At 44.3% G+C, this 21,488-nt stretch overlaps 1 protein-coding gene across 8 annotated transcripts in view; it reads right to left on the minus strand.

Annotated features, from left to right (window-relative positions):
• PTPRM (protein tyrosine phosphatase receptor type M) overlaps positions 1-11,943 on the minus strand; it is an 826,360-nt gene extending 814,417 nt beyond the window's left edge. For 3 of the 8 annotated variants that reach the window (XM_009433660.5, XM_054672050.2, XM_054672049.2), the window contains exon 1: positions 11,367-11,871. In XM_009433660.5, coding sequence (XP_009431935.2) covers positions 11,367-11,439 — 73 coding nt within the window. In that variant the 5' untranslated portion in view covers positions 11,440-11,871. Of the gene's footprint in view, positions 1-11,366 lie in introns of all 8 variants that reach the window. The other 5 variants (XM_009433656.5, XM_009433658.5, XM_512029.7 and 2 more) reach the window with 4 other exon arrangements.
• Positions 11,944-21,488: the final 9,545 nt, after the last annotated feature.

Genomic DNA, 21,488 nt, shown 5'->3' on the forward strand with positions numbered 1-21,488 from the left:
TCTGCATTTTTAACAAGTGCTTCAGGTGACTGTAATGCAGGTCTCCAGGATGCAGGGCCTTCCATGGCACTGAGCAGTGCTGGCTTTTCATGATGCCAATTTTAAGGTGATTATTTTGCTAATTTCAGGGGGCTTTTTTCTTTTCAAACATAATGTTGGCCCTGTTTATAAAATCTAGACATACATAACCACATACACATACTTCTATGTCACTTATACAACCTCCCAGCACCACAACTATCAAAGCCTTGGACCCAGAAAGGGGATGTGTTAGTCTGAATCATGTGAAATTGCCAATATTCAACACTTTTTCACTTATGAAAGCACAGGGTTCCTATGCTTAAATCTGTAATCTGCATGAGGATGGGGGAACAGACTGATGGACCCGTCTTATCCTGACCACTAATTACACATGAAGCCCTATCACCCCAGGGGCCCCTGACATCACAGCATTGGTTCTCTGATTTAGTCTTTGCAATAATTCTGCAAGGAGGCTGGGCATTAGCAGCTCACGCCTGTAATCGCAGCACTTTGGGAGGCTGAGGTGGGAGGATCACTTGAACCCAGGTGTTTTGAGACCAGCCAAGGCAACAAAGCAAGACCTCTGTCTCTTAAAAAAAAAAAAAAAATTGGCCAGGCGCTGTGGCTCACGCCTGTAATCCCAGCACTTTGGGAGGCCAAGGTGGGCGGATCACGAGGTCAGGAGATCAAGACCATCCTGGCTAACACAGTGAAACCCCATCTCTACTAAAAATACAAAAAATTAGCCGGGCATGGTGGCGGGCGCCTACAGCCCCAGCTACTCGGGAGGCTGAGGCAGGAGAATGGCATGAACCTGGGAGGTGGAGCTTGCAGTGAGCCAAGATCACGCCATTGTACTCCAGCCTGGGCGACAGAGCAAGACTCCGTCTCAAAAAAAAAAAAAAAAAAAAAATTAATTAGCCAGGCATGGTGATGCACCTATGCTCCCAACTACTCAGGAGGCTGAGGTGGGAGGATGGCTTGAGCCCAGGAGTTCAAGGCTGCAGTGAGCTATGATCATGCCACTTGCACTACAGCCTGGGTGACAAGAGTGAGACCCTGTCTAAAAATCATCATTATCATCATCATCATCATCATCATCATCATCATCATCATCATCCTGCAGGGTATTTTAAAATGAAATAACACACCCAAGGTCTCACGGCTACTTAGAGGTAGAAGGAGAACTCAATGCCAGGAAGACCTGATCCAACCAGAGGCTACTACTGCCCTTCTTTCAACAGCTCAGGGACCCCCATGGCTGATGTCACAGCCTCAGACCCCCACTGTGTCCCGTCCCTCTCTGACAAAGCATGCTGCACTCCAAACATACCAAGGGTTCTCAACCAGCTTTCTCACAGGGGCCCCCTGCCTACTGAGCAAGATTAGAAAGAAAAGCAGAGGCTCTTTAAAAAGTCACACATATGGGATGAAAATGATGACAGACAGAGAGACGAGGGAGAACCTCCCTCACACACACACACAGAACACAATGCCAATGAGAGCCAATGACCTGAACCCATTGTGGAAATTTTACACCACATTTGGTGTTCAACACTTCAGAAGTCGAGGAAGTGGAAAACACAGTTTATGAGGTTGTTGTCAAAGTAGCCTCTTTTTATTAAGTTTTATCACTTGAGAGTATGATACACTGAATGAAAAAGGAACGAGAACATGCCTGCTGTAATGAAGATGAGCCTGATGTTATCATGATGCAGTCTGAGCTCTGTGTAGGTATAATTCATTTCATTCTATATCAGAAATAAAAGGCAGCAGAGATAATATATATTATTCCCTGTCATGGAATCTTCTTTCTGGTGATACCATGGTTCCTTTAATATACCAGTGACTAAATCAAATCCCCCTAGAGTACAGTCATGATAAATCTACTGCATAGTAAATTTCATTTTTTAGTGATCAGTATTATATCAAAATGCTACTTTATAGCAATAACTGATTTATACATTTTTATTACACACAATAAAACTACAGTCTTACTTTTATATATTTAATTAACAAAAGGTAATACTTTTTCCTTTAAATTTAGCAACTGTGTCTCTATACACCTATAAATTGCTAATGGCACCAGGCACTAAACACACAGCCTGGTTCTATTGTTAAGGTTATTGGAGATACCTAAGTCAAACTTGATAGGAAGTAGGAAAAAAAAAAAAAAACAGCCTTAAGCATAAGTTATTTGATTTTTTTCTTCTCCAAGGGAGCTTCTTTAAATTGTTTCTTCATTCATTCAACAAATATTTATTGAGTGACTACTACATGCTAAAATTGTTAAGTAATCTGGTTTTACACATTATGAGTATGTTAAAAGGAATTCTTTAAACCACCTTATAATTGTATATCTAGATGGAACATTACACTGAGTCCATTTTAAGTTCATTTTAAGCATGCGCTTATTACATGATGTAAAGTACCTCAAGCTACTCAAACAGAGAAGAGAGAACAAATAGTATCCATCAAAAACAGGCTGGGCCAGGCACAGTGGCTGACATCTGTAAACCCAGCACTTTGGGAGGCTGAAGACTACTTGAGCCCAGAAGTTTAAGACCAGCCTGGGCAATGTACCAAAACCCCATCTCTATCAATTTTTTTCTTTAATTAGCCGTGCATGGTGGCTTGTGCCTATGGACCCAGCTGCTCAGGAGGAGGTGGGAGGACTGCTTGAGCCCAGGAAGTCGAAGCTGCATTGAGCCATGATCAGTGATCCTGCCACTGCACTCCAGCCTGGATGACAGAGCAAGACTCCTTGAGAAAAAAAAATAAAAAAAACACAGACTATACAAAGGGTGTGGTCCAATTCCTTCTCACCCTCTGTCAAAGCCTACCTGTTACCTGTGAGCCCATTTTGATTCCATAGCTAGAAGCCAGGGAGAAGTAATGGGGCCTTAGACTCCCAGAGTAACCCACACTAATATGCACTCTTCTCATTGTATGCAATAAATCTGCTTTCTGCATATTGAATAGAAAGAGAGATTAAAATGAATATTCACCCATCTGAAAAACTGATGCTCTATAAGCTTTTATGCTTTGCAGCCCATAAAAAGTAAATGCTTTGCTTCTGCTTTGGCTGGTGCATGTTGAAATAAATCATTCTGTTAAACAGTGGCCTTTTCTTCAGAGGGAGATGCTAAAACCTTATCAGTTTTGACAAGTCTCTGACTCCTCTCCTCTCATTCATCTCTCCTGTATGTCCTGCAATCCTTGCTCTTTTAGCTTGAAAGGTCATTTCCAACCCCTGCTAGCCCCAGTTTTGAAAGGAAGCCACACAGCCATCTTCAATCAGATTCTCCACCCTGCCCTGACTTCTAACCCAAAGCCCAACACTTGCATTTCATATAAAGTTTTTGATGACTCATTAGTCTTCTGAGTTTTAAGCAGGAAAAATGGCTGAATCAGATTTCCAGGCAGATTTTCAGGACTTCTTGAATTACATACCTAAACCCTCAGTGCTGTAGAAGTCACTCCTTGCAGACGTAAGAAAAGTACAGACAAGCCATGTCCTAAAGATGTTACACACCTACACAGAGCCATCCACACCACTGCTTTTTCTGGTCTACTACAAGAAGGCCCCAAAGGTTAACATGAATGCTTTACTTAGTTGGCAAATATATACTACTTCTTCCAGTTTCACCACTACATGTAGATTAGCAGCAACATATGACACAGCAGAAAAAGAAAAGAAAAAATTGAGTAAGACTGTAGCAGGTGAATCTAAAGTTGTCTCTGGATCAGTGCTAAATTTCAACAAACTACACTACAAGTAGCAGTGGAACTACAACTCCCACTAAAGAACTCAATTTTACAATAAAGACTTAGAGATGCACACGTAAGCGGATGAAAGTTCGCTCTCGTGCCTTTCTTTAGCTGTCCAGGAAGCCATCTATGGATGGGGCTGGACCTTGCTTGGCTCAGGCAGGTGGGTTAAGGGACGCAGCTACACCTAGTGATCAGCTGCGGATCGCAGCAGGAGCAACCGGCAGCAGGGAAGCACTCTTCAGCTGTTTCTCAGAAAGGCCGGCTACAAAGTGCTCAGGATCAATCTGTTAAAAGACATCATGATTATTTTTATTTACCTGGAGTGTTAAATGACAGAGATGCAATGGTTGTCTTTGAGGGTTCAGAGAAAAATTAGGCTTAATTTTAGGATACACATTGTCAGTACTTTAAATAAATGTCCAAGAAAAATCTTTATTATTTTTTTCTGTTTTTTGAGACGGAGTCTCGCTCTGTCGCCCAGACTGGAGTGCAGTGGCGCGATCTCGGCTCACTGCAAGCTTGGCCTCCCGGGTTCACGCCATTCTCGTGCCTCAGCCTCCGGAGTAGCTGGGACTACAGGCGCCCGCCACCACGCCCGGCTAATTTCTTTGTATTTTTAGTAGAAACGGGGTTTCACCATGTTAGCCAGGATGGTCTCGGTCTCCTGACCTCGTGATCCACCTGCCTCGGCCTCCCAAAGTATTGGGATTACAGGCGTCAGCCACCGCGCCTGGCCGAAAAACCTTTATTTTCTTTCTATTTGGAATTTGAGTTTATTGCCAAAGGCAAAGTTTCACATTTCCACATTACAATTCCAAATCTTACATCTACTAACTTCCAGTTCTCTCCTGAGAAAGTCCCTGTTTCTTTCCATTTTAGTAGATTTTGAAATTTTAATAAATGAATAACTTCTCAAAGTGTGGTAACTATACCTGCTTTATCCTTGCCCATTACCATCCACAAAGGGGCCGTACAAATGTAAGTGCTCAATAAATATTTATTTGAATTAAATATTTCAATAAGAATTATTAATAAGCACTATTAAATATTCTAATAAGCACACTGGGCTACAAGCTTATTATAACAAGCCAACAAATATCTCCTATACAAAATATCAACCCAGGGAAATTTCCAATGGCTAACCATTACAACAAAATTTAATTGTTACATCGTGGTAAGTAAAAACATAGGAAACTTTTTTATTCATTTGAGTTTTACAACTGGCTGGATTTAGTCTCTTCCCCAGTGTCTGGCCAGAGACAACACGATCACATCACCATGTTGGTAATACCAGCCGTATTAATCAAGAGGCTAAGCAGTGAATGAATGGACGTGATATTTTTACCCCCAGTTCTCTTTCAGCTCTTGTCAAGGGAGGCTGATAGGGCAGGCAGAAGATCTCAGTTCTTTTAGAACAAGGGTTCTCCAATCTCAGGTCACATCAGAATCCCATGGGGGGCTTGTTCTAACACAGATTGCCGGGCCTCATCCCCAGGGTTGCGGATTCAGGATCAGAGGGTTGCAAGTCTAACAACTTTCAATGTAATGCTGATGCTGCTGGCTCAAGGACAACACTTTAAAAACTCCTCTTTCAGGGCCAGGCGTGGTGGCTCATGCCTGTAATCCCAGCACTTTGGGAGGCGGAAGCAGGAGGATCACCTGAGGTCAGGAGTTCAAGACCAGCCATGGCCAACATGGTGAAACCCCGTCTCTACTAAAAATACAAAAATTAGCCAGGCGTGGTGGCAGGCACCTGTAATTCCAGCCACTCGGGAGGCTGAGGCAGGAGAATCGCTTGAACCCGGGAGGCAGAGGTTGTAGTGAGCCAGTATCGCTCAGTTGCACTCTAGCCTGGGGGACAAGAGTGAGACTTTGTCTCAAAAAAAAAAAAACAAACAAACAAAAAAAACCTCCTCTTTCAGGACAGCGTTTCTTCAACTGTGGCTACAAACCCTGACCACCCAGAGATGCTGGGGGACCTCTGTCGTGGACATCAGAATCACCACAGCTGGGCCCCAGGAAGCAGCCTTTAAAAGGAGGCCTCCAGATGCTCCCCGTGGACAGCAGGTTTTGAGAAGCACAGATTAAAACCTAGCTCACCATCAACACTGGTGCAGTTTCCCAGGCCCTCCCCAGAGCCACCTAACGTCACTGAGGCAGGATGTCACTGTGATCTACCTGCACAACTGCCACTCTTCATGGCCCTCCTTCAACTTTCCATGTGTTTCTCCTTCATAGCTAAGAGGGCACAAGGGGAGTGACCCTCCCTTGCTAAGATCTCTAGAGCTTGTCACATCCCACACCTGAGTACACAACACTTCTCTTCTCATCCTGTTTTTGTCTTTTTCTCTCACATACTCCCAGACCCTTAATTATGCCCTGGCCTTGCCAGCCTCCTCACCAATGATGGGGGCACTACAGACTAGGAAGCTTGGTGACTAAATCTTTCCTCCTCTCCACCCAAGGCAGCCCAACTTATTTTTCTCTGCTGGGTTTTTCAGAGCTACAGTGTCAACTCAGGCTTTCTGATGACTAAACTGAAAACCACCGCGGTATTTTAGGAAGCAAAAAAGCAACATCCTCTTATAATGCAAGATTTACATTATTTTGTACCTCTTTAGAATGTTTGTGAGTTGGAAAGACATTAATAATTAAACCTTCCCTCACTTATAAAATAAGCCTATTAACATGCATGTTATATTCATAAAGATAGTAAGCACACTAAAAAGTGAAACTATAGGAAAGTTGGTTTTCAAAGAGAAGAATCTCAGAATTAAAGTAAAATGCATGGTGGACGTAACCCCTAAGAAAAATGTTTCACTGTTGAAAAGCATAAAACTCATTAAAATGCCTGATTCCCTAAATGAAAACTAAGCCTTGGGATATTTAGATAATACATGCTCATTCTAGAAAACTTAATGAAATCTAAAACAAAAATTGAAAGAAAACAATATTTAATCTAATACATAGTTCCTCTACTGTATACAGCCTCACAATTCCTAGAATATATTACAATCCTTAGAGAATTATGAAAAATTTAAATAAAGGTATTGACTTTTCTAGAATTGTCACAGAATTGCTTAAATTCTGAAACCAACTTTTACCAAATCTAAAGGCTAGGCTATGCTTCATTTATAAAGAATTTATATAATCTGAAGACATAATTCAAATTACTTGTTCATTAAAGAAAATTCATTTTGAATTACCAAAATTATATACACACTTATCCATATATCACTGTATGTCAATAGATTCTTTTCTTAAAATCTGTAAAAATAACCCTTTGAAAACATGAGAGACTAAAACCTATAATTTTCTAGATCGGAACAATTTATTATGCTCAAGCAATTCTTCTTTACATATACAGAACACTAAGAATGTTATAGTAATTTCTTAGCATATTTCTTTCATGCCCACTGATTTAAATTTGAAGTATTTTCTTCATTATCAATTTTCAATCTAGCGAAAGCACCTTGAAAATGTAAAATGCTATGACTATAGTTATCTGAAAAAGAAAAAATAAACTTAACTGCTAAACAAACATATTACCACTCTTTGCAAAGGGTGCTTTAAAATTCTGTATTTTGAAAAAATTTCAGATTTATAGAAGGCTTGCAAAAACAATACAAACTGTGCAAGTACACCCTTCACCCAGCTTCCCCCTAATGTTAACATCTTACATACACAGAGCAGAATTACCAAAGCTAAGAAATTAACATTGGTACCACACTACTAACTAAATTACAGGCTTTATTCAGATTTCAGCAGTTTTCCCACAAACATCCTTAAAATATTTTTAAAAATTAATTTCTCCATGAGTCCCAAATTCACAAGGTTATGTTAACATTTAATATATTTCAAATACCACTGTAGCTGAAACAAAGAGCTAAGTCTGTATTTCTATTTCTGCAAACCAAAGCTTGCTTAGCAGAACTTAACACATCAAAACCATTATAAGGTAGAACTAAACACTTCATTGTATTATATAATATATGTTGCAACTTGGCTTTTAAGAAATTGGGTCAAAGAGGAATAACTTGCCAACTCGTTGGCTTCTCACCATGCAAAAGGGAATTTCCAACAAAAGTAAAATAATTTAACTTTCTTTCTCATGTCTTACTTATATACCATCTTACCAGTTATTTTTAGTGAACACTAAAGGCCTAGAAGATATAAAGTGAACCTCCAAATTAGAAACGGTAATGATAAAAAACAATTTTTCAGCCCGGGCACGATGGCTCATGCCTGTAATCCCAGCACTTTGGGAGGCCAAGGCAGGCAGATCACAAGGTCAAGAGATTGAGACCATCCTGGCCAACATGGTGAAAACCCGTCTCTACTAAAAATACAAAAATTAGCTGGCGGTGGTGGTGGTGCGCACCTGTAGTTCCAGCTACTCGGGAGGCTGAGGCAGGAGAATCGCTCAAACCCGGGAGGCGGAGGTTGCAGTGAGCCAAGATCGTGCCACTGTACTCCAGCCTGGCGACAGAGCAAGACTCCATCTCAAAAAAAAAAAAAAAAAAACCCACAATTTTGTAATGAAATGCATCATTGTAAGTAAGCAATGTCATCACAGGCCCAAATCCTAATACTTTTCCAGTAAGTTTAGCATTCTATTTCTGATGTCTGGTAACCAAATCACATGTAGTCCACCTCCAGAAATGGTTAATTAACAATCTTAACAATTCCAAACCCATTCCAAAAGAGGACAGGAGAGCACTGCAGAAAGCAAAGGGCAGAGTGCCTTGTGTAGATAATGTCTGAGTTATACAAAAACCCTTGACTGATTATATTTATAAACCGTCATGATTAGTCCATTGGCCTAAAGAGAACCCAGTGTGGAAAAGGCAAGCCAAGTCTAACTTTTAACAATCACTTCCCTCCCTCCATTTTATTATATATTGGTCCATTCACACACAATTTGAATATGTGCAAATGATCAAGATTCTCATTAGTGATTTATTCAACAAATAGTAATGCCTGTGACATCTAAGGATCTATGAGAAATGTTTTGTGAGAAAGTCAGAAGAAAACGAAAATTGGCTTTGCCCTCAGGGAGCTTACAATCTAGCTCTTCTAGGTCTAAAATTTATTCCCATGTCAAGTGAAAAGCAGCCAATTACTACAATTTCTGGAAGAAACATAAAAAAGAAATGTGTCAATGCCACTCCTAGCATTCAGAATTAACTTCCTCAACATACAAAAACAAAAAACAAAACCCTGATTCACACCTGTACTACCTAAACGCAATATGGAGAGAAAAATAAATAATGAAGTGAAACATATCTGATCCTTGCACAAATGAAATTTGCCAACTTCACTTTTCACTTTTTTTTTTGAGACGGATTCTCACTCTGTCACCCAGGCTGGGATGCAGTGGTGCAATCATAGCTCACTGCAACCTCGAACTCCTGGGCTCAAGCGATCCTCCTGCCTCTGCCTCTAGAGCAGCTGGGACTACAGACACATGCCACCACACCCAGCTAATCCAATTTCACATTTTTTAAAGTTCAGCGTTTCTGAGGCATGGCTTGGATGCTGCCCTTTACCCACTAGCATGCCAGGATAACTCTGGCTTTCTAGATAGAAAAGAAAACACATTTCACTTAATGGTATGATTAACTCAAACAAATAGATATATTTCTTCCAAATGAAAAATCAGGCTAAATTTTAGTAGAAGTCTATTTTGGCTTGACTGATCATTTACATCAGCCTTAACAAGGACATGGGTCAGTACACCTGAGGCTGAAATCCTTTTTGGTGATGAGGAACCCATGGTTTAAATAAGCAATATAAATATTTGTTTCCACTCCCTTGCACACAATTTAAAAATCCATCCAAATGATATTGACACAGCTTAACTTTAAACAAATCCCAAGAAGGGAGTCATGGATCTTAATAAAGAGAAAACCATCACTAGGGCTCTCATACTTGGCTTCTAATACTAATGAGTTACAAGGCTCTCAAATTCTACTCTATTATTCACTAATAAGAACACAGACCAAATTCTGCATCAGTTTTATAATCAGACGACAGTGCATCATTGTGTTAAATCCTCTGGAGCACGTACAATTACCAGGCAGTTAGGGAAACACAAAACTTGGAGAAAGGATATTTCTGTATTGAAGTTGATGCTTTGGGTTTCAAAACCTACACGTTCCACTCCTTCTCTGAAGCCAACTGTGATCAAGGGTCCTGCAGATCAGCAACACACAAGACACAACTAATGTGCCTGTGAGTCCAGAGCTCCAGCAGCCACTGGTCCTGGACCCCAAGAAAATAAAAAGGTTTCCACGCACCGGAGGACCAAAGGTTTTTACTGCTTAAAATATGCTCTTTACTGTTTATGAAAGTCCCCTTCATTAAATTCTTAAAAAGCCCAACTTACTCATTCAACTCACTTGTTCCCAAACGCAGAGACCTATTTTGCAAAAACCAAGTTTAAGACCAAAGAGCAGGCTTTTTTATTAAAGAAAAAGAAAGCCCACCGCCCCCACTGCATGTGGACCTTAATGAAACTAATCTAATAAACACTAGAAAGAAGGTGTGCAAATGGGCCAGCATTTGCCGTCTATCCACCTGTGTCACCCAGGTAATAAAGGTGATCCTGGTTGTAAACCCCTGTGACAGCGTGCCGGGTTCGGCCCCACGCCGGACCCCCGACTCCGATCCACAGATGCTCTCCGTGAGGGGTTCCTCTGGGCTTAGAACGCCCCCGCGCGCGCGTGCAGGCACACACGCGCACACACTCACACGCTTGCTCGCACACCGCCAGTGCCTCTCCTTCCCACCTGGGACCCCCGGGCAGCCGGGCTGGATGAACAAGTTGCAGCTGGCCGCGGCGCTCCGCTAGGGGGCCGAGGGTGGGGAGGGGGAGCCCAGCGGGGCGCAGGGCCGTGGCCAGGGCCTGGGGACCTGCCCGCTTCCCTCCGCGGCCGCCAAGCCCTACCGCTGGGACCGGCGAGGAACTCCCCCCGGCCTCTCCGCAGACGCTGCACGACCGCGGGGACCTACCAGGGTCGCCAGCCGCGCCGGGCAGGGGGCGACAGGGAGGGCAGGGCACCGGGAGATCGCCGCCGCCGGAGCGGCCGCCAGGTCCCGGCGATCGCTGCGGGCGCAGCCGAACACCGACGGCCTGGGCCCGGCCGCTGCTCGGGGTCGGCGGGGACCGCGCAGTGCCTACGCCAGGCGGCCCGGCGGCTGCAACTGGGAACTTCAAGCAAAGTTTTCTGCTGTTCCTTTTGCAGCCGGCCAGGGACTCAAGAGTGCAAGCCGCCCAACCTTGAGCACTAGCCCAGGCCGCGGAGGGACGGCGGCCGAGCTGGCAGTCCCGGCTGGGGAGCTCGCCCTCGGGGTCCGTCCGCTCCGCCCGCCCGAGGACTGGGTGCCTGCCAGCCCCACGGCCCCTCGCCCAGCGCCCGGCTCACAGGCAGAAGCGGTGTCCGGCCCGCCGCGCCCCCCGCCCGGCCCCGACGCCAGCCTTAGGGCTCTACTTCCAGGGAGCTGTCGGCGTCCCGGGCGTCCCGCGCCGGCCCGCGCGCCTCGGGGGCGGCAGAGGCAGTCCCGCTTACCTGAGAACGTCTCGCCCGCCGCAGTTAGCAAAAGTCCGGCCAAAGTCGCCAGGCAAGTCCCAAGTCTCCTCATGGTGCTGAGTGCGCGCCGGGCCGCTCCCCGGCGGCGGTGGGTGGGCGCGCGAGGGCGGAGGGGGCCGGGAGGTTTGGTTCCGAGGCAGCGAGGAGAGACGAGTAAACAGCAGAGCGCTAAGCCAAGCCCCCAAAGTGCCAACAGTTGCAGAAGTCCGAACTCCAGCGGCTCCAGGGGCGCGGGCACAGGGTCCTGGGTCCTCCTCCCCCGTCCCTGGCCCCACTCGGCGTCTGGCGCCGCTGTCAGAGGGAGCGGAGGGCGAGCCCGCGGAGCCAAAATCTTCCCTCGGTTCCGGTGGCTGAGCTCGCCGCCTCTCGCCTTCCCCTGCCCGGGACCCGGGACCCGAGCTGCCGGCCGTGGCCGTGGCGGTGGCCGTGGCCGTGGCCGCGCGCGTCCCGCCCGCCGCCTCTCCACAGGCAGCCCCAAGCCCAGCCCCGGGCGGCGGCGCGCCGATGACCGAGCCCGCGCCGGCTGCGCGCGGGGCTCTTGCTCCCCGACTGACTGGCGGTGCCCCGCAGGCCGGCTGAAGGGAGCGCTCACGTCACGGCCGCCGCCGCGGCCCGCTAGAGGGCGTGAGCGCCCGCGCCCCGCCGGCCCGCGCCCGAGCGCCTCCGGGAGCTCGGCTGGGGGCGGCCCCGCGGCCACCGCCACTACCGCCGCCGAAGCGGGCGTCAGCCGCGCGGGGAGGAGCGGCCACCGGGCTCCCCCCGCCCACCTCCTCGCCCCGGCCGCGTCTTCTATTTTGGTAGCTGGCTCTGGGGAGGGTGACTGTGGAAGAGGCTGCGCCGCCGCCAGAAGTTTGTCCCGGGTCACGAGCCGCGAGTAGTTTGTGAGCGCGGCCGGGCGGGACCAGCGGCCTGCGACCCCGCGGGCGCGGCCAGGCGGCTTCGAGCCTGGCGCCGGACGGCGATGTCACCGCACAGGGCCAGCTGCACCCGGAGTCGCCGGGCCTGCGCTGCTCGGCGGCTGCGGGAAAAGCGAGCAAGGAGATCGCTGAGGCTCCGGAGGGCTGCGAGCTTCTCTACGCCGCGGGCGGAGCGAAGTTGGCGGGCGCCGGGAGATGGCGCGGGAGCCGGGAGCGCCGAGCCCCGCGATCGCCAGCCCGCTCCCGGCCGGGCCCGCCGGGTACACGCCGCTGGCCCCGAGCACTGGCGCCCGGGAAGCAGGGCGCGCTTCTGCTGTTCTGCCTCCTCATCATGCCTCGGTGTCCCGTGTGGGCCCGAAGCGAGCCGCAGGCAGTACACGGAAGGCGGTGGTCACACCAAAACCAGGGTTTGGACATAACCCGTGGTTTCTGTATCTGGTGCAAAGTGCCGAGAAACAGGGGAGAAAGAGAAGTGGGGAATCGAGTAATGTCTTGAAATATTTTAGTTTTACGATTTTGGGTCTGAGTGAATTAAACCTTACAATGCTTCAGCAAAAAATAATTTTTTTATTTTAATTGTAAATTTTTTTGTAAGTGATCCTTCTATCTTCCAGGGAATAAGCACATTGAGCCAGCACCAACCAGACAGCTGTAAGCTCCTGGCCTAGCTAACTGAACGCAATAGAAGGCTTGGGAAGAGGTTAAATTAGGAACCAAAGTAACTGAGTGACAGGGTTCTAGCAATGATTCTGGCTAGAAGGCAAACCGGTGATACAGAGGCACCCAGGAGCTCTCCTGCATTTTTTCCACAAGAGGGGTCCTCTGCTTAGTGCTCACTGCTTTCTAGTGCTTATAAACACGTAAAAAATAAATGGATTCCACACTCATCTTGACCCTGTTCTCCACTGTACACCAGAACCAAGAAAGATACAGCTGTCATCCTCCCAAGGCAAATTTGGGGACTAGAAGACTTGCCTTTAGTGTAGCAACCAACACTCCTCTTACTTCAGGAAGTGCACTTACTAGATACTTACCAGACCTGCTCTTTAGAAGTCTCTATATTAATCATTTACTTGTTAATATGAGCTTACATTGTCCTGCCACTTCTCCCAACTATGTGCTTATGGAACCTTATCTTTAATTGTGAAATGAACATTGAAATCTCAGAAAGGAAGCAATGTCTTCAAGATCAGCTAGTGAGGATGGTCAAATCTGCAACCTGGGCTTTCCATTTTGATGTACTTGTGTTCTATACTGCAGTTCAAATTTGCTTTTAAAAAAAATAGTAATAGGCTTTCTAATGGAGTTTTTCTGCTAGTGGGAGGACAGAGGTGGAAGCTAGGGAGATAAAAGTTGATCTAATCACTTTGCTTCAGAGTAACTTCTTTAAATTAGGTGAAGTTAATATTAGGGTAGGATTTCATTTGCAAAGTATTTTATTCTTTCAGCAAATATCTTCTGAGTCAATACCATATGTCAGGCGCTGTGCTAAGTACTGGAGGTTGTCTTAGGCTGGGCTCCCTCAGAAACAGACCTGGAGGTTAGGATTTAACTATAAGTGGTTTTGAATTGGGGAAGTGATCCCAGAAAGCATCATAAGCAAGGTGAGACAGCAAGACAGAGAAGAAAAAAAAAAGCAGACATCGATACGAGATGTGTCAATAAGCAGGTTACCACTATGGGCAAGGGAAACTCAATCCCCCGGTGGGGGAACGATGAGGAGTGGGATGGAAGAGGAAAGGGCCACTCTACGGACCTGCCACTGAGGCATTAGACAGAAATCCCTGCCAGTACTCCAACTGCTGCTGCCACAGGACTCCTCTTGGGAACCTCTACAAACCCTGTCCCTTCCGCCTGTTACTTAAAGCTTAGTGGGAGGGTCTGTAAATTTCTATTACCCCTGTTCTCTATCTTTACAATGTTGACTCTACCCTTTGCAGCCTTCCATCCACATTTCATAGGGTGGTGGGATTTTTGCCAGCAGCTTCTGCCCTCTCAATTCATGACAACTACTGTTAGTTTACTCCCTCTTACAGGTAACTGGTCAGAGCAGCCTTTGAGCCTAAATGGAAGTCCTCTGCTGAAATGGATGGATTGGGCTTCCTCTAAGGAAGGGATGCTGTAGGAATCCTCCCAGTGGGACATTTGCTTTGACTTGTTTTTTCAGCAGTAGAGATTTAGTTTTAACCACATTTCACTCCTGACTCCCTGAGGACAATAGTGACATTTGCAGAATGGCTGCTCAGAGTTAGGGGTGCTGTCAGGCCAGCCCCTGACATTGGTAGGCTTGGGCAAGAGTACAAATGCATAGCCACTTACCATATGCCTAATATTTCAAAGTTATTAATTAAGCTAGCAAACTACTATGTATATTCCTACCTTGACACATATAACAATAAAATTGAAAGATAAAACCTACAGATTTTATATGACAAAAAGCAAAATATCAGCAACTGAATTATGCATATCTGCTAGACATTATACATATCTAGATTTTCTTTGATAGGCTATATGGATAAGTAATAAAGATACATGACTCATATATATTCTATAAAATTGATATTTCTCTTTAGTAAAATCACTGTGTTGTTATAATCGAGATTTTCACTTAATTTGTGTTCCATGGACAGCAGTGATTGACAGCTTTGCTGTTCTGTATGGTAGCACCTAACAGCATTTCAGGTGTTCTGTTCCTCAGTGACACTAGCTACATTTCAAATGCTCAGTAGCTTCATGTGGCTAGAGCTACTGTATTGTACAACATGGAGAGAAAACAAGTCCATCATCATAGAAAGCACTATTGAACAACGTTGATCTAAAAGATTCATCTATTCAGGCCCCATGTGGTGGCTCACACCTGTAATCCCAGAGACTCAAGAGGCAGAGGCCAGAGGATCACTTGAGGCCAGGATTTCTAGACCAGCTTGGACAACATGGCAAGATCCTGTCACTACAAAACAATTTTTTAAATAGTCAAACATGGTGGTTTATCCCTGTAGTCCCACCTACTCAGGAGGCTGAGGCTGGAGGATCATTTGACCCTAGGAGTTTGAGGTTGCAATGAGCTGTGCACTCTACACTCCATCTGGGTAAAGAATGAAATCCCAATTCTAAAAAATAAATAAATAAAGGATTAATGTAGTCAAATCATACAAAATGTTTGTACTTACACCACAAATGTAAATTCCTTTTTTTATTTCAGAAAATTAGAATTACTTTTCTATAGTTGTTAAAAGTTTTCTTTCAAATGATTTAAAGTTATCTATTAGAATTAAAATGCAAAATACAAATTATGACAATGAATATAAACACTGAAATAAAAGTTATTTTTTTAAGCATAAACATTTTATTTAATATTTGGAAATTTAATTACACCTTATTAATGTGTAAATAAAACATAAACTTCTTAGCAATTCTAGCATTCATTGTCCACCTGGTTGCTAACATAAATAATCAGTATTATGTTTCATGTGTTATAACTTCATATCTACCATTTTAACAGTAACATTAATTAGTTAATTTTGCAAAATATTGGCCAATCACCATGTTCAACCGCATGCAAATGCTATACTGCTGTATGACTTCTGCCAGAACCATGAATTGGAACAAAAAGAGAAGCAAGAAAATGAATGTTTGGCATTGCTAGGAAACCCTCATTATTTAAGACTGTATGATATGCTTGCTATCTAAAAGGAAGGTTTTGACAGTTTAATTCATTTGACTTTTCTTTTAATCAAGCGCCTCCACTATACATCATCCACACGTTTAGGAGTGTCCATCTTCCATGTCAGCAGCAGCACACCCTGCAAATCTTCAGGTTGTGGGATGCACTCACCTTTGTTTCAAGGACAAGGGACTATAGGGGAGAAGTGTTTCTCTGGGGCCCAAACGGTGTTGGTTTTGAAAGCAAAAGTTTAGGGTAATGTTTTATGCAGTCTTTAACACTGAGCACCAGACCCCTACTGACAGAAGTGGCTGTATGTTCCTTAACAAATTTATTTTTATAGGTGTGTGATGCCCAGGGCAGGAGCCCATCCTGCCAGTCAGTGGGCCGAATTGCTGGCTGTACTTGTGCAGTGCTGGGGCCTGGCAATAGTAACTCTGCTCTTGAGATTTGTCCAAACCCCATTAAAGTCAAAATGTAAATATAACAATGAAAACTGATCTGACCATAACCCATCCCTACCTATCCAAAACGTTATGTCGAATTAGGAGGTTAACCCCATGCGACAAGTTCCTAAGCTAGCTGAAGTATTTGCCAAGAAGCATGGACAAAATGATCATTTAGATACCTCCCAAGGTCACTCAATTGTAACCGATGGAAAAGGAAAAGAAAAGATTGTCATTGTTTCCATTGCTCATGTTTTCTTATCTAGGCCTTGCTGAAATGATTACTTCCCACTTTTAGATGCATGTTGGGATTATGAAAGTGTGGTTTGAGAGAAATGGGAAATGTAAATAAGCATTCTTGTATAGATTTCCAAAATGACATATTCAAGGATGGCAAGTTGTAGGAAGAGAAGGTAGGAGGATGACAGGAAGGGAAGAAGGGAGGGAAGGAGGGAAGGGAAGAAGGAAAGAAGGGATAAAAGAGAGAGCTAGCACTATCTAGAGTCCAACTTCATTTGAATCCCAACTGTGTGAGTTAAATGAGTTCATTTCCACTTCCTGACTTGTAGAAATGGAATTACATGTGAAAGCTCTGTGTCAACTCTGAGGCGCTGAGCAAACTTGATTATTTATTATGTTGATCTCTGATTAAGCAAAGCTGGGAGTGAGTAGTGCCTCATCCCACTCCCCACCCATCTCGCCCCCATTATTCTTTCCCTCAGAGGACAGTGCAGGCATGCACAGCAGTGGGGCCTCGGCCACGTGATATGCAGATCCCTGTCCTTGTGCACACGCACGATTTGTGTCGACTTTACTTAGCTTCAGGCATGAGAGGAGCAAATAGAACTTTTCACCCAGGACTGACTTCACTTCACAGCTTCCCTCACCTTTTGAATGTGTATACATGAAACCAGGGAAAATGGAATGAAAATGAAAAACACATCATTAGTTTTTCACAGGGGTCAGAAGAAACCAGGTCATTTCAACTGTCACCAGCGAAGCCCTGTTTCACCTGAACAAATGACAAAAAGGGAGCAGGTGCCCTTTTTTGTGGCTGTTCGTATCCTACCTAAGGTCAGAACCTGTCACTGACAAAAGGCAAAGCTCATCCAAGCATAGTTCAAAGCCACTTTTGTATAAAGGCTTAAACTACTAGGATGAATTTTTTAGATGCCCCAGGAATTCCTTCTCGTGGCCTGATTAAAAGCAGAGAGGTAATAGGTTTTAGTTCTTTGCTTTGCTCACATTACCCTCAGAATATAAATTAATCTCTGCATTGTTGGTACTGAGGCAGTGTATTGCATATTCTTTTTTATGTTATGAAGATGTTATCAGCCTCTCACACTGTGTGACACTGGGAAATTCACTTAACCTCTCTGTGTTTCAGTTTCCTTATCTGTAAAACAAAGATAATCATTGTCCACACTTCACGAAGTTGTTGTGAGGATTAAATAATAATGTGATAAGTATTGTAATAAAACAGTAGTTCCTGGCTGGGTGCAGTGGCTCATGTCTATAATCGCAGCACTTTGAGAGGCCAAGGCAAGAGGGTCACTTGAGCCCAGGAGTTTGTGACCAGCCTGGGCAACATAGTGAGACCCTGTCTCTATACAAAATAAATAAATAATTAGCGGGGCATGGTGGCACACACCTGTGGTTCCAGCTACTTTGAAGGCTGAGGTGGAAGGATCACTTGAGCCCTGGAGTCACAGCTACAGTGAGCCATGATTGCACCACTGCACTTCAGCCTGGGCGACAGAGCAATACCTTGTCTCAAAAAAAACATCAGTTCCTAGCACATCATTAGTGATGTAAAAGTTGTTGTTGTTGATGATGTTAACCATTGATTTTTAAATTAAATACTAGAGAGAACCGACCATGCACAAACTCCATGCTGGGGTTCTATATGTGTGCAGATGGGTTGGAAATATCTAACTGGGCCCAGTTACCATTTAGATGGGAAGACTTTCCAATAGATGTTCCTGTCCTTTCTCATCACACTCTTCTTTCTGGGCATAATGAGTTAATATCAGCTGCCAGACTCAGCACCAGACCAGTAAAACTGCCTGGTTTATCATGGCAGGCCCTTAGTGTTTCTCCATCTACAAAATGGGAATGACTCCTGTGCTGTCTACCTTCACTCTGTTGTAGAAGAGCCAATGACAGTGTGCATGAAAGTTCTTTAGAAACAGGGAAAGCCTATGCACATGGAAGGTAGTATACTGGGCCCTCAATTACTAGACTTTGATTGATGAGTAAGGATGATGTAAGATCTATGACAGAGTTTCTCATGAAGCTCTTTTAATTAATTTTATCAAATAGGACTGAAAGTTCACAATTTACACATAGGTCATATTTTTATAAAAATCTTTTTCTGATTGGAACTTTTACCTATTTGCTATTTTAGGTAAAATGACTAGGTAGGTTGATAATCTCTAAAAATTCTCCTTTTAGTCACGGGATCAGTAGCAGGGCAGATCTTACAAGGCAATCTCAATATACAGTACCAGAAAATATGAGTATTACAGCCATGTCTGAGCCTGTGTTCCTAGGAACCAGGAGACCCAGGAAATGACCTGCTGGAAGGTCCCTGGCACCAGTCAGATCCCCTCTGAGAGTTGCTTTGTATACTCTGCTGGGGACAGCCCAGGTCTCCTGGTGACTTCCTTGATCCAAGTGCGGGCAGAACACCAGGGCTGCCTGACACCGAGGCCACCTGGGGCAACAGGTCACGCTGTACCCTCTCCTTCCACTCCTGCATCCTGAACTAGGGGAAACAACTCCCTACACAAAAGCAGTCTTCTGACCAGAATAGTCCAACTGCCCTGTCCCTTGGGGACAGGAGAGCCCGGATCAGGCTTTTTCCTGTCCGGAAGCAGGGTTCCATCTACAAGACCAGCGGCTGCAGCCACTGTATAGACATAGTAAACACTTGCCCACACACATATTGGCAATGGTTTTCAGGCTGGTTAATCATCTATAGAAAAAGCAAAAAGCCAATTTATGAAGATTTTATCAGAGCCCTCTGGAGGTCACTGTACAGTCTCTCTACTTTTGTTTAAGTCTCCAAGAAGTACTAGAAGAAAATGGTTTCTGCAAACTTTTTTGAGCTGGGAAGTTTTAGAGATCTGCTGGCTAACTCAGAGAGTGTGAAATAACACTTCACTGTTTGAATCATAGTATGTTCAAAGGCACAGGCGGCAGCTCACCAAGTAGCAGCTACTTTCCACGTGAGGGTTCATTAAAGGAGAGAGCGTCTGTCTGTGTGTCCCTCTTTTTGCCCAGAGCCTTTGAACTAACATTTCATATTAGTTCTTGTGCCTTTGAGACAACTGTTTTCCTCAGAACACATTTTGGAGGTTCGTCAGATTTTCCAAAACTCAGGGTGGAAATTATAGTACTTTATCATGTTCCCATGGATTTGTAGTTCCTTTTTATTTTACTTTCTTTAAAACAAATCCTTTGAAGTTGATAGGTATGTTTCTTAAAACTCAGCTTGACTAATACTATTAAGAAACGTTACGCTAACAATGTCTTTCCTACCTCAGATTAAATTATTGCAACAATGGTGTCCTAGGTCCTGTGATCTGTAATAAGGCTGGGTTTCCAACAGAATATGAAAAAAATAAAAACATTTCAATACTAACATCAAAGAAAACATCATCTTTAGTCTCTCTTCATCTTTGATATTTTAAAGTTTCCAAATGTTGTGGTTGGAATTGACAATTTCTAGACAGTCATTACTGTCAAGATGAGACAAGCTGTAGAGGAAAACATTCAAACTTATCTCAGTATGTTTTTTAAGCTAACATTTACTGAGCTCTTACTGTGAACGAAGCATTTTGCTAGGGCATTAAACCTCTGAAAGTCATGTACAGTTTTGATGCCCATTTTAGAGATGAGGAGACTGAGGCTTAAAGCTAGAGACTTAAATGTTATAAAGATAAGGCAGCATAATTAGGCCACGGTCACTGAGCTAGTAGTAACTGGTAGAGCTGTGATTTATAGGCAAATATTCTAATTTCCAGAGCTCCCTTTCTTACCCATTCTGCTGTATTTTCCATCTCCATCTTTGTCACTTTTCCTACTATAAACTCACCATCAAATTGTTGTCTAACTTGCCATCCACTGGCCACATGCTACACTGATCTAGTTAGATAATGATCTAAAAGCTCCCATCTAAATTGTATTCATCCATCAAAGATGTATAAGTTAGGACTGATAATCTGTGCATAACAGAAAACCCGGCCAACACTGGGGTAGAACATTGGTTAAGGGCACACTGCCTGTTCTCAAAGTCCAGCCTGTCGACTTGCTGAGTTACTTGGGTAAATTATTCAACCTTTCCATGCCTCAGCTTCCTTATCTAAGGATTGGGATAACAATGGTAGTCACTGTTTAAGGTTCATATGAGGATTAAATATGAATTCATGTAAACTACCTAGAAAGTGCTAGAAACATTTGCTGTTGTCATTATTTAAACCAATAAACGGATTTAGTTTCTCACATTAAAAAAATAATCAGAGGTAGGCAGTCCAGGTGGTGCAGCCACATCACAAAGCCAGGAAGGAACTAGGCTCCTTCTGTCTCCCTGCTTGGACATTTCCTGCATGTCAGTTTCATTCTCTGGGATGTAAAATGTAAGTACCTCCTTCGGCATTCCAGACAGAAGAAAGAGGAAAGGCAAGGAACAAAAATGACTTATTCCAGTGGCCTTTGGCTTTTATTCCAGAAGGGAAGGCCTCCCAAAGAGTTTCTCCTACAGCTCATTAGCCACAATGATGTCCTATGGTCATGCTTGCTTCAGTGGAGGGGGGAAGTTTAGTCCTTCATTTTCCTCTCCAGTGGAGGAAGGCAGGGGAGAATGGGACTGGGAATGGGGGTTGAGTGAACTGACCTTCAGTACCGCCCAGCAGGCCCAGCTCAAACCCCACCTACTTGTCTTTCCCAATTATCAACATTACCTATGCCATATTCTTTGGCACTAATTTTTGGTTCTTTCTGCCTAGGAACAATACTTTTGCATAGTTGGTTTCTTCTCAACCTTCAGATTCCAGTTAATGTCTTCTCCTCT

This window comes from Pan troglodytes, chromosome 17 (assembly GCF_028858775.2).
Source record: "Pan troglodytes isolate AG18354 chromosome 17, NHGRI_mPanTro3-v2.0_pri, whole genome shotgun sequence".
Classification (NCBI taxonomy): Eukaryota; Metazoa; Chordata; class Mammalia; order Primates; family Hominidae; genus Pan; species Pan troglodytes.